This window comes from Gavialis gangeticus, unplaced genomic scaffold, assembly GCF_001723915.1.
Source record: "Gavialis gangeticus isolate Ggan-Ray unplaced genomic scaffold, GavGan_comp1, whole genome shotgun sequence".
Taxonomy (NCBI): domain Eukaryota; kingdom Metazoa; phylum Chordata; order Crocodylia; family Gavialidae; genus Gavialis; species Gavialis gangeticus.
Genome location: NW_017729025.1, coordinates 11867875 through 11881318, shown reverse-complemented (window position 1 = coordinate 11881318; position 13444 = coordinate 11867875). Strand labels below are relative to the sequence as shown.

The 13444-nt window shown below is 45.1% G+C and overlaps 1 protein-coding gene across 4 annotated transcripts in view; it reads left to right on the top strand.

Annotated features, from left to right (window-relative positions):
* KIAA0586 (KIAA0586 ortholog) overlaps window positions 1–10196 on the top strand; it is a 118370-nt gene extending 108174 nt beyond the window's left edge. For all 4 annotated transcript variants that reach the window (XM_019518396.1, XM_019518398.1, XM_019518397.1 and 1 more), the window contains 2 exons: window positions 2479–2544; window positions 9652–10196. In XM_019518396.1, the coding sequence (XP_019373941.1) occupies window positions 2479–2544; window positions 9652–9797 (212 nt within the window). In that variant the 3' untranslated portion in view covers window positions 9798–10196. The remainder of the gene's footprint in view (window positions 1–2478; window positions 2545–9651) is intronic.
* Window positions 10197–13444: the final 3248 nt, after the last annotated feature.

The window sequence follows — 13444 nt, the reverse complement described above, 5'->3', positions numbered from 1 at the left end:
TTCATAAGGGATTTGCTTGCAGTCCCCTCCTTTTATTTTCCAGGGAAACATCTGAGACTGTCAAGAACTACTACTCAAAAATGACAAGATGCTCCATTTGTGAGACCTCATTTATAGAGGTTTTTCCCAGGAAGAAAATTGAGGGGCTTTACTTATCTAGGGACAGTTTAAGTTGAGATTGCATATAATAATGTTTGTTAGATAAGGCTCTCTACACGCTTTCAAAATGCTTTTCTGGGTAGCAAAAAGAAAAATTTGCCAGTCATTGGGTTCAACTATCTACCTGAGAGCAGGACAGATTGCTGCAATGGAAGGAGTAGCAGAAAGGTTAGTGACTGCAATAAAATATCTAGAAATGAGACTGTAGAATTTGCCCAGTAAAGTTTTCTACAGTTATTTTATATCTGACCTTCTCCACTGACCTCTTCACTCATTTCTGTTTCTGATTTTGAAGAATCTGTTTTTTTTTTTTTTTTCCTTGTTGTTGTTTTTGCTGGGAACATCATGTTTCAGAAATGCCTGAACCTTGAACTCAAACTTGTTTGAGCAAAGGAAGAAGAATTTTCCAATATTTTACTTGTGAAAATATTTGTTATCTTGTAAGCCAGTGCCCCCATCCTCTGTTCTTTTCTTGGCATCCAAATTACTTTCTTTTCTCACAAATATTTATAGGTTGGATTTAAGTCACAGTTTACACCAAACATATAAAAGAAAAGTTAAAAGGAAACAAAGTGTGTTCATGTGAGAAACAGGGTTACACAGAGCAGGGGCTTAAGTTGTCAGTTTAAGTCAGAGCCACATTGTAACTCATGCCGACTTACACCGTGTAACTTCCTCTCTCCTTCCGCGGCTAAGTCCTTGTTACAGACCTTTATTAGTTGACCAGCTTTTGCACAAAGAAATGTGGGTTCTTTAGCTCAAGCAATGGAGGTCTTCATGTTTTTAGATCGAGCGGTTCCAGGTTCAGTTTCCTACACGTCAGTCCGTTCCTGCAAAACAACTGTTGTGGGGTTTTCTGTTTTTTTAACTATAAATCCATCCCTTTCATCTAACTTACCCCAGGCTCAGTAGAAATGTGGCCTGAGTTTGCTGACAGACTGTCACAAAACCAGCCAGCTTCTGTACTACTCTGCTTTTCAGCCTGGAAACAAGGCTGTGAAATTGCAGCGCTGCTCGCCCTCCTTGTTGCTTTGTTTCTATTCCAGCGGCAGCCAGAGCTCCTAGTCGAGACCAGGGGTGCTTTGTCCAAGGCATTGATATCATGCAATGAAAAGACCATCCCTGCCTCAAACCCTGTTGCTATTAGGACAGCCTGGGAATGCCTTTAGTGGGGCATAATAATTGAGAAGGGCACGTTAAATTCTCCATAGTAACCAAAATGTACATATTTTGCATAGAAATTCCAGGACACGACATCCCACTGCTGCAGTTGCCTGGGCAGAATTTCCAGCGAGCTGGGTGGGAGTGCAGCCTGAGTGAGGACTGCGGGGTATGCTTTCATCTAGTAGTTTCCCTTCAGCCAGGTGCTTTCTCTTTCTCTGTGAGAAGTATTAATGGATGACTGTTCTCAGACAAGGGGGTAACTTCTTGGGGGGACGGGATTGTTTGAGAAACTGTTGACAACCCCCTGATTTGTTCCTTTCACTGTTACTGTTGGTCAAAGTGGTTAGACTATCGTGGTCTACAGCAGGGTTTCTCAACCAGTGGGACGCGAAGGTCCTCTAGTTGGGACTTGGGTCACAGCGGCAAAACTGGAAGTGCTGTTTCGTTTTTGCACGCTTCAATTGGCCCCTGGGGAACCTTTCTCCTCCCTGCTCTTCGACTGGCCTCTGGGGGACCTGCTCGTCAACCGGTGAGACCAGGATTTTTTGACCTTACCTAGGTGGGACATAAAGGTGCAAAAGGTTGAGAACTGCTGGTCTACAGCATATGGACTGGATCTAGCCAACAGAGTCATTGGATCTGGCCCATGGGGCTAGGCGGCTTCGCTCCTGCTGTGCCTCAGCCACGCAGTGGGTAGAAGTTGTGGTGGGAGCAGCAGCCAGGTCTTCAAGCAACCTTGGACCCAAGTTGCGTCATTCCACCAAAAAATGTTACCGACTGTTGGCCTATACTGTATAAATGGATGGTCTTAACTTGTCTCTCTTTAGCTGTACCTTGTTTCAACTCTAAAGGCCATTCAATTCCAGAAGCACTCAGTTATGTAGCCAGCGTGTAAAGTATAGATGGACACGTGGCTAAATCGGTATTGATGTTATTTATAATTTGTAACATGACTAACAGCATAGCATCTATTTGCTTTTCAGTTTTGCCAGTGAACCACTTGACTGAAGATGAGACTGTTTTGTATTGCATATTTTAGTCCAAGAAATCTGGAATAATTTTGATTTTTATAGGACAGAATCCTTCTTGTGTTTCCATACTTGGGAATTTGCCAGTGCTACCAGATATTAAAATGAATGTTTTTTTACAATACAGATTCCCATGGGGATGCGGATCGGACAGAGGTTGAGCCTAATAAGTACCTCACAACTTTACTTGCAGGTAAGAGGTATAGGGGAAATGTCCGGCTACTTGCAGCTTTTCAATCTCATTCTTTTCAGTTGTTGGCATTTTTTTTAAGTTGCCATTGTAAGAAAGCCTGACAGCATACTCCCTCTCTTCCTGCTAAAGTTCTTTTGTAAATATAACCCAGATGTGAAGCTGCTTTGTGCAAAGAAAGCAAGGGGGTGGGTAAGAGAGAAGATTTAAAAAAAATCACTTCCCTCTTGGAAGTTTATAAAACGTTGAATTAAAGGGCTGCAGGTGTTATATTCTGAGTACTGGGGATAGCACTTGAGATAATGCCATCTGGGGAAGGTTATTTGTTGGGACAGGACAGTGTTTTTAACTTTGAAGTCAGTATTAAACAAAGTGGAGCAGCTGGAATCTGGCATAAGAAGAAACAAGTTGTTCATATCAGCCACTGCTATTAAGGGAATAAGAGTCCTGGTCTGGAGCTGTTTTTACAGATGCCTGGAAGTTTACTCTTGCTATAGGAGTTAGCTGCTTTATTTTGTCACATGAATTTATACATTTGTAAAACAAGCATCCAAGCTTTGGGAGGTGGCGATGCACTTTTTTGACATTCTAGCAAAAACCATGCATGGTGTTGAAGAAATTGTTTCCCAGTCCTACAGTTTACCCTTATCTGTTGTGGGGTTTCAAAGGCCATCGTACAGATCCTCTTAAAAGCATGAGGTCTTGGTTATAATTCTCTTTAATGCAATTCCAGACTTAAAATACCAGTTTTACTAAATCCCTCTGGAAGGAAAACACTGGACTCAAAGGGTTAAAGAACATGTTTTTGGCTTAAGGAATCAGACTTTTTTTTCCTTTCTGTCAAATAGAAGAAAAATGATATAAACATTTTTCTTTGTTCCTAATGTTGACATATGGTATTAGTAACCAAACCTCCCTGCAGTCTGTTTAATTCCTGCTCGAATTGGCTTGTGTTCTGGATGCATGATATCTTGTGTACAAAGCACACATGTGAATCGGTCTTGCGTATGAAGACTCCTGTAACATGTCACTTAGAGACATGCAGGCTCCTTGTCGTGGTTCTGTTGAACCAGAATCTTCAAACTGAGTATTATACAAGGATTTGTTATAGATTTGCTAAGGTGCCAAAGATGCCAAATCTGAAAGGTGACCAACCTTGTTGTTGATGCTTCACCCAAAAGTTGTGGGTCATTATTGAATTTCAGCTAATCAAGGGTCCTTACAGGCATATAAATGGTATCGATTTTCACAAGTTGTATTAATGTATTCTGTGAGATGGTGACAATGAATTTGGAGAAATAGGTCATTTTGAGGTCACTGGTTCTACTTATTGGATCTTAACTAGAAGAATTTCTGTAAATGTTTTAGGGGAAGATGATAAGATGAAACGGAGTCCTTCCAGCACTTCTAAACGGGTGAAAGGTGTCTGCTCTTGTGATATGTAGACTTACCAGTCCATGTTTTATAGAATGGTCACATATTTCATTTCACTTTTACTAGGCACTGAAAATTATTAACACAATTATTAGTTGTATATTTATGAGCAAAGGATTAAAGTATAAGATTGAAGCTGCAGTGTATTAATTGGGAATAGTTCTCTTAAGTTTAAAGTTGTGACATTTTAGTTTTATTATATGACATCAAAGCTTGCCACGCCTGTGCAGACATCAGCCATGTTCATCCAAAGGGCAGATACAGCTATCAGCAAACATGCATGTGACCAAGCAAACGTGTCAAGTATGTGGTTGTTTTGTGTATAGATGTATATATGTGCATATGAGTGTGTTTTATAACATGCACCACTTTTAGCAAGAGGTGATGATGATAACACACAGGTGATGGTAATTTAATAGTTACGCAGTTGGGCTCACATAGACATAAAAGGTGTTTGTACATGTGACAAAATTGGCTGTTAAAGCAGCTTAATTGCCCTTTTGCACCACTGTAATGGTGTCACTGTTTACACCTGTGGTGGCATATTTCGCTTTAATTTCATGATGATGTACATGTGCGGCAGTGTATTTTGCTTTAAATAACCTTGTTACGTAGCAAGATAAAAACCATCCAATATATTTTAGTTTGCTACATAACAATGTGCAATGGGACACTGGAAGCTTGGGTTTGGCGGGCTTCCAGTGCCCTGTGCACTGTCCCTTCCACCTTCTCATGCCACTAGCTCGCTCAACTGCCCTCCTGTTGCCTTGCTGCACTGCCCAGGAGCAAGCCAGGCCATTCCTGAGTGGTCCCAGGTGGTGGGAAGGCAGCAGGGACGGTGCATGGGACACTGGAACTTACCTGCTTCTCCTGCAGGCGGGGGCAGCTGCCAGCGGGCCAAGCGGCCCCTGAGCTGCGGGGGACCCTGGACCTTCCCTCCATGACAGCAGCACCCCCCAGCTGGCACCCACCCTCTAGCACCCCGCCGGGGTGGTCCGGGGGGGCACTGCTGCTGTGGAGGGAAACACCAGGCCCTGTGTAGCTCAGGGGCTATGTGACCTGGTGGCAGCTTGTGCAGGCAGGCTCCACTGCAGGAAGAAAAAAGTGGCCAAGGGCCTGATATTTATTTTTAATTTTATTTTTTCCCCCAGAGCCTGCCTGCCTCTCCCATGGCTGGGGGGTGAGCTGCTAGCAGGCCCTGAGCTGCGGGGGGGGGCCCAGGCAGCTGCACCCCACCCTCCCTGGGTAGCACCTATCCACTAGCAGTCCATCTGGGTGGTCCCAGGGGGCACTGCTGCCACAGAGGGAAGGACTGGGGTCTCCCGCAGCTCAGGGACCACTCGCCCCCCCCTCCCTGGTCACAGGAGAGGCAGGTAGGCTCTGGGGGAAAAAAAAACTCCCTCCCGGAGCCTGCCCACATCTCCCACAGCCGGGGGCTGAGCTGCTGATGGGTCGAGCAGCCCCTGAGCCAGCGGGCTGATGCTGCCTGGGGGGTGTCACCACTGCAGAGGAAAGCACGGGGCTCCCCGCAGGGCAGAGCCCACCAGCAGCATTCTTCCCAGTGGTGGAAGAGGTGGGCAGGTTCTGGGGGGAAAAAAAGGATCAGGGCCCCTCACCACTTTTTTTTTTCCCCGGTGGAGCCTGCCCGTGGCGGGTGGAGGGAGGAGAGGGCATCACTGTGATGTGACAGAAGTCCCTATATTGAAACAGTGGGTTTTTTAACAACGCAATTAAAAACCTACTGTTTCAATTTAGGGAGAACTAAACCCCTGTCACGTGTCCAAGCACCCACAGGCTACTGCCCTTTCCCTTGGAAACTTGCAGTTGTGATACAAACTCTCAAACTTAGCTGAAATAGGGCTTTCCTAAGCTTTCATATTTAAGGTGTTCAGAGTACAGCTAACGCACATTCTCCATGCGTCTCTCATAACACAGAGAATATTTTAGAGTTGCACCTTGAAACTAAATCATCACAGTGGATACATTTGAAATGAAGCTTTACAGATCAGTACAAGATGATGAAGTAGGTAACCCAGCAGCTGCCAGCTGATAACATTTCTGGTGCTTGAGGAGAGGTAGTGGCTTCTCTGTGTACTTCTAGTGTTTTATACCAAACATAAAATTTGGGCCTGACTATGCCTGCAAAATATATTTGAGCATGTGTTAGGAGGAATGTAGCCTGGTACGATCTTTCAGTGCCCCAGCTTCAAATGCTTGGCAGCTTGGATGAAATGAATGCAGACCCATAGCATCAGGGGTATATTCTTTTTTAGCAAACCTGAAAACAGCTGTTGAAACAATGACATCATGAAATAGGGGCATGACTATGGAAATTATTAACAAAGTCGAGTCTTGAAAGCATCAAATGACGTGTAACTGTAGGCAGAACATACAAAGGATTGCTTTAGCATTTAATGATGACTTAAGGTTTCCTCAAGCATTTCAGTCACATTTTAACCTCAGGGTTAGCTTCGCTTCTGACCAAGTGAACGTTCACTCAGTTCTTCTGTTCTCATTTTCCTTTACCAAACTTTTTTTGCTACGTTCAGGCAGTTAATGTAGGACGCCCCTTAAAACTTAAAGCAAATATCATCTTTAAAGGATAAAATAATGTTTATTAGATATGTAGTTCCTTAGCATTACCAGAAGTGCCATTTCAAATGGGCTTCAGAAGAGGAACGGCTTTTGGCACGTACTGGTAACAGGTTGGATTCACTCGAGGTTTCTGCCAACATAAACTCGGGCAGGCATACTTTGCAGAAAAAAGCCAGCTAGGGGAATGAGGTGATGGCAATGTCTGCAGAGGTGGAGATGCAAGGGGCAGATAGGCTTGCAAATTGGAAGTTATGTTGATCAGAGAGTTTTTTGTGGTTGTAGCAGCCAGGTAATGTACTGACTCAACAAGCCTGCCAGGGGGGCAGCAACCTCCTGTCTTTTTGCCTTCCCTAGAGGCCAGTCATCCTGAGATGCAGAAGGGACAGCTGGCACACAGATCATTCTCCGTGCTGGATTTACTGAGTTTGGCCCTGGCTGTGTTTGCCTTTGCTGGAAGTTGGCAACTGCTCTTGCATGAAAAACACTGAATGAAATTTTATTTTAGCAGCAGGTTTCATTCAATCAGCGATTAGTTTAATTAGTAATTGGAAGCATGTCCTGGCACAGTCAGGTGAAAGGGTGGTGCTACTACATTGTCGTCAGAGATTATTAAGTAAGGTGAGGGAAAGCCTCATGGGGGGGTGGGGTTCCCTTTTTTCTTTCTTTTTTTTCTTTGAGAGAATGGAGTTTTAATTGCTGAGGCTGTCGAAGAACATGGAAAGATGACGGTGTCATGTTGATGTAAGAGCATACTCCAACAGAGCTTTCACTGTCCCATGCTGAGCCAGGCGTGCGCTCAGCTTTCCTTGAGGATATTGCTGAGCCCTTTACTGGACAAAGCAGCACCAAGGGGATCATAGAAATCCTTCTGCCCTCCTGGCGGATTTACTTCTTTTAATTCTGGTGCTTTTACCACCCAGCGCCGTTTGTGCTGTACTTGTCCGTGACACTCATGCTTGTAACCTTTTCCCGTAGGCCTTGTCCCCAGTGTTCCCCAGGTATCAGGCTGCAAGTGGTTTCCTTTTGCTGGCAGTTCCTTGCTGGTGGGCTTTGACAGCTGCTCAGCCAAGCATGCTGCTGAAAGCTCTTGAGGTTTATTCCTTGTAGCAGTCTCCCACTGTTGCAAGGTGGTTTTGTCTGGTGCTTCCACTCTACAGAGGTGTCACGAAAAAGAAAAGGATCAAACTGTCCCTTTTCAAGGGGCAGGGGAAAGCTTTTCCTTGGGACTCCCCCAAGAAGCAGGCTAATTTGTTCTCCCTCTTCTGTGAGGACCCCCTGCAGTCAGCCCTAGCGTGGCTTCACAACGGGCAGGCTTCTGGCTACAAGTCCCTGGCTCTTCTTTAAGTCCCCAGCTTCCCTGGTGATCCATAGCACCTCCACCTTGGGGAGCTCCTTTTTGGTCCACTCCCAGGAAGGAGGGAGTGTTTTTATTCTTTTAAAGAGCAGGGGTCAGAGTCTTGCTGTCCTAAACAGCACAGCAGACTGCTTCAAAACAACCAGACTTTATGGTGCCGTCGTTCCAATTCCCACGGTCCATCTGGGGACCCTCCTCTCCCGCGCCGCCCAGGGGGACCCTCTCTCATTCTCAGACTCAATCAGCCACACTTGCAACAAAACAGTTGAGAACTATTTACAAGTATTATTTATAGTAAAGCCTGCCCACACTGAGCCCCCCAAAGCGCTCCCCACTGGACCTGCAGGCTAGACTCCAGCTCACCTAGCCTCCTTCATCACAGCAACTGTTTGCCTCTCCTGGGCCAGAGGCAGAGGGAACTGTGATGGAGATCTGCAAAACCTTGCCTTAGCTGGTATCTCTCAGTACCTGGGACATGGACGGTGGAAACGCACGTAGTTGGTAAAATCCACAGCCCAGCTCTTCCAGCGAGGTTCCTTGGTTCATTGTCTCTCTGTGTGGAGTCTTCCCCAGGGTGGAGGAAGAGGGATGAATGACAAGGGTCTAGTGCAGAGGATGCTCATACAATCACGGAGGGGGAGGATGGCTTCTGTATGGGGCAGGGTTCGTGGTGGTCAGGCTGTGGTGTAGAGAAGCTGAGATAATGAAAGAGCTTATGCCTGAGCACAAAGGATTAATGGATATATACTGATAGTGGCCTAAGTTTTTCATTTCCTTGCTTTTTGTGATGGATGTGTTGCAGAGATCAGCAACCCCTGGCACGTGTGCCAGAGCATGAAGTTGGAAAGCCGAGAAGTTGCAAACAGCTGCACCGGGCTCTGGAGCCCCGGCAGCGGCTGCACGCAGGCCAGAGGGCTCATGGCAGGGAAGGGGCTGGGGCAATACAACCCTGGCCCCTCCCTTGCTGTCCACCCGGAGACACATGTGCAGCTGCTGCCAGCAATTAGTCAGGCCAGGGCTCAGCCAACCTCGGTGCAGTTGTTTGCAGCCTCCCTGGCATCTGCTGCGAGCAGCCCAGGCTCTGGAGGATGGCAGGAGCCTGCCAAGACCCTGGGTTGGCTGTGGCAGGCAGCCGGGAGGCTGCAAGCTGCTGCACTGAGGTCTTCAGAGCCCCTGCCTGGCTCTTTGCTGGCAGGGGAGGGGCTGGGCTTGCACTGCTGTGGCCCCTTCCCCTCTGTGCACACTGAGGCGTGAGTGCAGCTGCCACTGGCTGTGGGACAGGGCCTGGGCTCTGGGGTCCATGGCCAGCGACACCTGCATATGCACCTCGGGAAGCGCGGCAAGGAGAGAGCTGGGACAGTGCAGCTGCAACCCCAGCCCCTACCCCACCATCTGCCAGGAGGTGTCTATGTACCCTCCACCAGCAATGAGGATCAGACCCCTCACAGCTTCCGCCTGCCCTGGCACACCAAGTCAAGCCATGGGTTGAGGTTGGGGTGTTTTTGGCACGTTGGCTGAAAACATTGTCGACCCCTAGTTTATAGCAGCTGGAACTGTTTCATAAGGCTTGTGGGACTGGGAGGGGGCGGGGGGGCATGTCTTCTTTCCAAGATGCTGCAAACACAACACACATGCATGCACACCCACACACACGGAGATTACTTCAGTACATTTCAAATTGCTGTATTTGGACTGGATGTAATGTGATCTTTCTCCCTTTATTTTAGGAGAGGAATATGCGCCACATTTAAGTTCACTGGCTTCCCCAGCAAAGATGTCTGTGATGCTGCCATCTATGAATATAGATGACCACACACAAAGTATCAGCACTATTCATGAGGATTCAGGCTCTTCGGGAGCAGATACGTTTTAGAACGTGTTGGGGGTTTTAATTCACTTTTGGGTGTCTGAGCATTTCCAGGGAAGTGTTTTGCCCCGCTGGTGTGAGAAGCCGTGCATTTTCACAGAAAATCTGTCTTTCAGGGCCATTTTCTACTTACTGTTTCTTAGTTATTTTTTTATTGATCACAATGTAAATTTAAAAATGATTTTGTTTTGATGAATATATAAAATATTTTATCATAAAAATAAAATCTAAGAATATAATTTTCCAGCATTACTGTGAGTTAAATGGCCCTTATCTGGTTTTAAAGGGTGTTCTCTGATGTATATTTGAATGTGAAGAGGATCTGTCTTGTAAAGCTGTTTAAGTCCATGGCAACATTCCCACTGATTTGACTGGATAAAGGATCAGTCCCTATCTTATAAGTCAGAGACCTGTGAAATAATGTTTCTGAAGTTTATGGAGAACTGTAAAAATATATGAGATTGCATGAGTGGTCTTCAATGAATCAAGTGAAGCCCTATTAAAATTTCCTGACAAAGCCAAGAAAAGGAGGCAGCATAGCTCTGGAGAAGGAAAATGCATCAATGCTGACATAACTCAAATATGATATTTTGCTGTGAGTTGATTGTGTCAAAGTATGGTCTCAATTACTGGGAGGAAAATGTACTTGAAAACCAGGATTGTGGGAAGATTATCTTCAATATCTTAAGAGCCAAGTTTTATTCACTTCTAAAATACTCTTAACAAACAATAAGACAACACTTGAAAATGTAACACAGAGAAAATTGCCTTTTTCTGGTGGTGCTACAAAATGCATTCTTTTTGACACTTGAGATTTTTTTTCATACATTTTTCCACATTGTGGCTGCACGAAAAATTATGTGGAGGCTTTTGAAAAAAAGGACTAAGAAACTGAAATAAGATAAATGCAAGTATGATGAGAAAGATCTTAACTAGGTAAAACTCCAGAAAAACAGCTCTCTCAGTAATAAGGCAGCATCGTTTAACAGCACTGTATGCAAACATATTACCGTCATACCTCTCAAGTGATTATTCCCCTTGTATTGAGTGATGACATTGTGGCCAGTGCTGTAACAGACATAGGAGACAGGGTTTGTGCCTCAGGGAGATCTTTATTGTGCACATATGTAAAATAATTGACCTGCTCCAGCAAGGAAGATCAGAAGGTTGCTTTTTCATCAAGCAGTGCAAGCTCTTCCACCCTCTACTCCAGTCTTCATCTTATCTCTGCTTGCAGCGTGATCTCTGACAAGTCATATAGACATCACAATACTTTCAAGGTAGAAGGGGCATGAGAAGGGCTCCTAAAAGGCAAGAAAATCTCTTCTTCTGCTTGGCTTGTGCCTAATTGTGACGTTGCAGCATGTAACTGTATCAGACTTGCTTTCACTCCACCATCAGTTTGTTGCGTTGCCATGAACAATGCCCACCACTCTCCTTTTAGATCTGGCCATGAAATGGAGCCTGCACTGTCTTCGTTAGTGGTTAATTTCTCCATCTTTATAAGGGGAGGCATAGGTCTCCCTGTTGCTTCTGTTTTGACAAGATCAGCTGTGAGGTTCTGTGAATTGGGTGCAAACCTAGCAAGAGTAAAGAGAAATAAAGAGATGAACCAGAAGGCTGTGTTGAAGGCCATCCCTTTAGGGCAGGAGTTTCCAAGGCTTTGTTCCTGGAGAGATGCTTAACAAGTGGGACATCTCACTGGGGGCATCCCATAAAGAAACACATCTGTACTACAAGACAGATCAGGTTCACTAGATGTAGCATAACATGCAATGCACATGCGAAGGTACAAGAGGAATCATAGGACTGGTGCTCGTTTTTGTCAGGCAGTTACTACTCAACAGTCAGTCAGCTACAGTCTGTCCACTTAGCTGGTTTGGTGGAGGATGGCCACCATTTAAATGTCTCTTTGTCAGCTACATGCAAGCACTGCAGGGACCACACTTTGGGAAATCCCTGCTTTAAGGTATGAGAGAGCTCTTGTTTTCCTTCTGTTTAATTTATAGGTGTTTTATTCATCTTCTCATTTCCTGTGCAGCTCAAATAAATACATTGGGTCCCTTCTTTGGGCACTTTATATTGCAGATGAGTTCTTTCATGTGTTGTTTGTATTATTCATTTGCATTACCATACACCAAGGCTTCATTGTACAAAGCATGTACACACAGACATTCCCTACTTGTACAAAACGACAAGTACAAAACAAGGGACCACAAGAGGTGGATTCAGACAGTTCATACACAAGCAAATGGGAGAATGTGGCATAGCATGATGAGCAGTAGTCTTGCCGCACCCAAAGTTACGCATCAGGTTTTCCTTTCTGTAATGCAAAGTATTCCATGTGTTGCAGTAATATTTATTTTTTCCTCTTTATGGGAAATATGTGGGCCAAGTCCAATTGCATCCAAGTAACACTTATGTGACTAACTGGTCCTTTTCCAGCTTGCTTAGTTCCTGAGAAAACATTAACTCATCCACTTGCATGATGTGTCTTTATCTTAGCTTGAAGGCTAAGTCACATAAGCAGTGAGGAAAAGGAGGAAAGCCCACCTTTTACATGGAAGTTTTTACAGGATCTTGGACAAGGTGGAATAGGAGTACAGTTAGATGCCTAAGCACCACTTAGGTACCTAACAGATGGAATAGGACCTGTCCCTGTATTGGAGTGGGAGGGGCGGGTTGTACTGCAGTGACCTGAATGCCAGAGAAATCAATGAAGAGAATGGAGAAAAATGGTCCAAAAATGCCTTACTTGGATGTTAGTTTTTAACCTATTTTGAATCTTTAAATAGAGGGATGACAACAAAGCACTTAGGCATCCAGCACACAGAGGCCCACCTACTTGCAGCCACTCTGAGATACAGAGGTTGAGACTGGAAGTTGCAAAGGCCACAGGGGAAGGTTGGTACCCCAAGGTAGGTGCACCCATGCTTGAGTTGGAGGGCAGGGCTGATTTGAGGGGCTGCTGTGATGTCCACAAGGCTGAGGAAAGCCCATATTCTGTGCATGGATCCCATGACTTTCCAAACAGAAGTCCCAAGGGAGCTGGTGAGGTACAGAACTACCTCAACTACTCTGACGGGGAATATTCTTCCCCACGCAGGATGCGGCAAGGGAGGCAAACTCAAGCAGATGTGACTTGCATTTTTCTGTCCTAATGGGGGTGAATGTGAGTCAGTATAGGTAGGTTTCATTGCAAATGTCTTTTTTGACCTCCGGTTTTCCTTTGTGAAATGGAAAAACCATCTATCTGGCTTCTTATCATTGAGATTCCTGAAGCTAACTCTCCTCGAGCTTGAAATGGCTGAACAAGTGCTCTGTGAATGGAGCCGAGCTGAGATAAGGAATTCATTTTTCTGGGTAGCGATGTTGCGTTTTGTTTCTCTGGCTCTTCTGATTGAAAATGTATATTTCTCAAGGGCGCGTGCAGAAGCGAAGCAGCATGATTTGTAAGATTGCTAAATGGATTTCTTCCAGGCAAGGCAGTGAAGTATGTCACCAAAGTCTAACAGTGGCAAATAGAAATCCATCTGGGGAAAAGTATAAAAATGCCAATTCAATGTATCGCTCAGCTAATTTTTAACAGCAGTGATGTTGCTATTGTTGGATTCAAAAGCGGCAGTGCAGAAATCCAAACCCTTCTTGGTTAA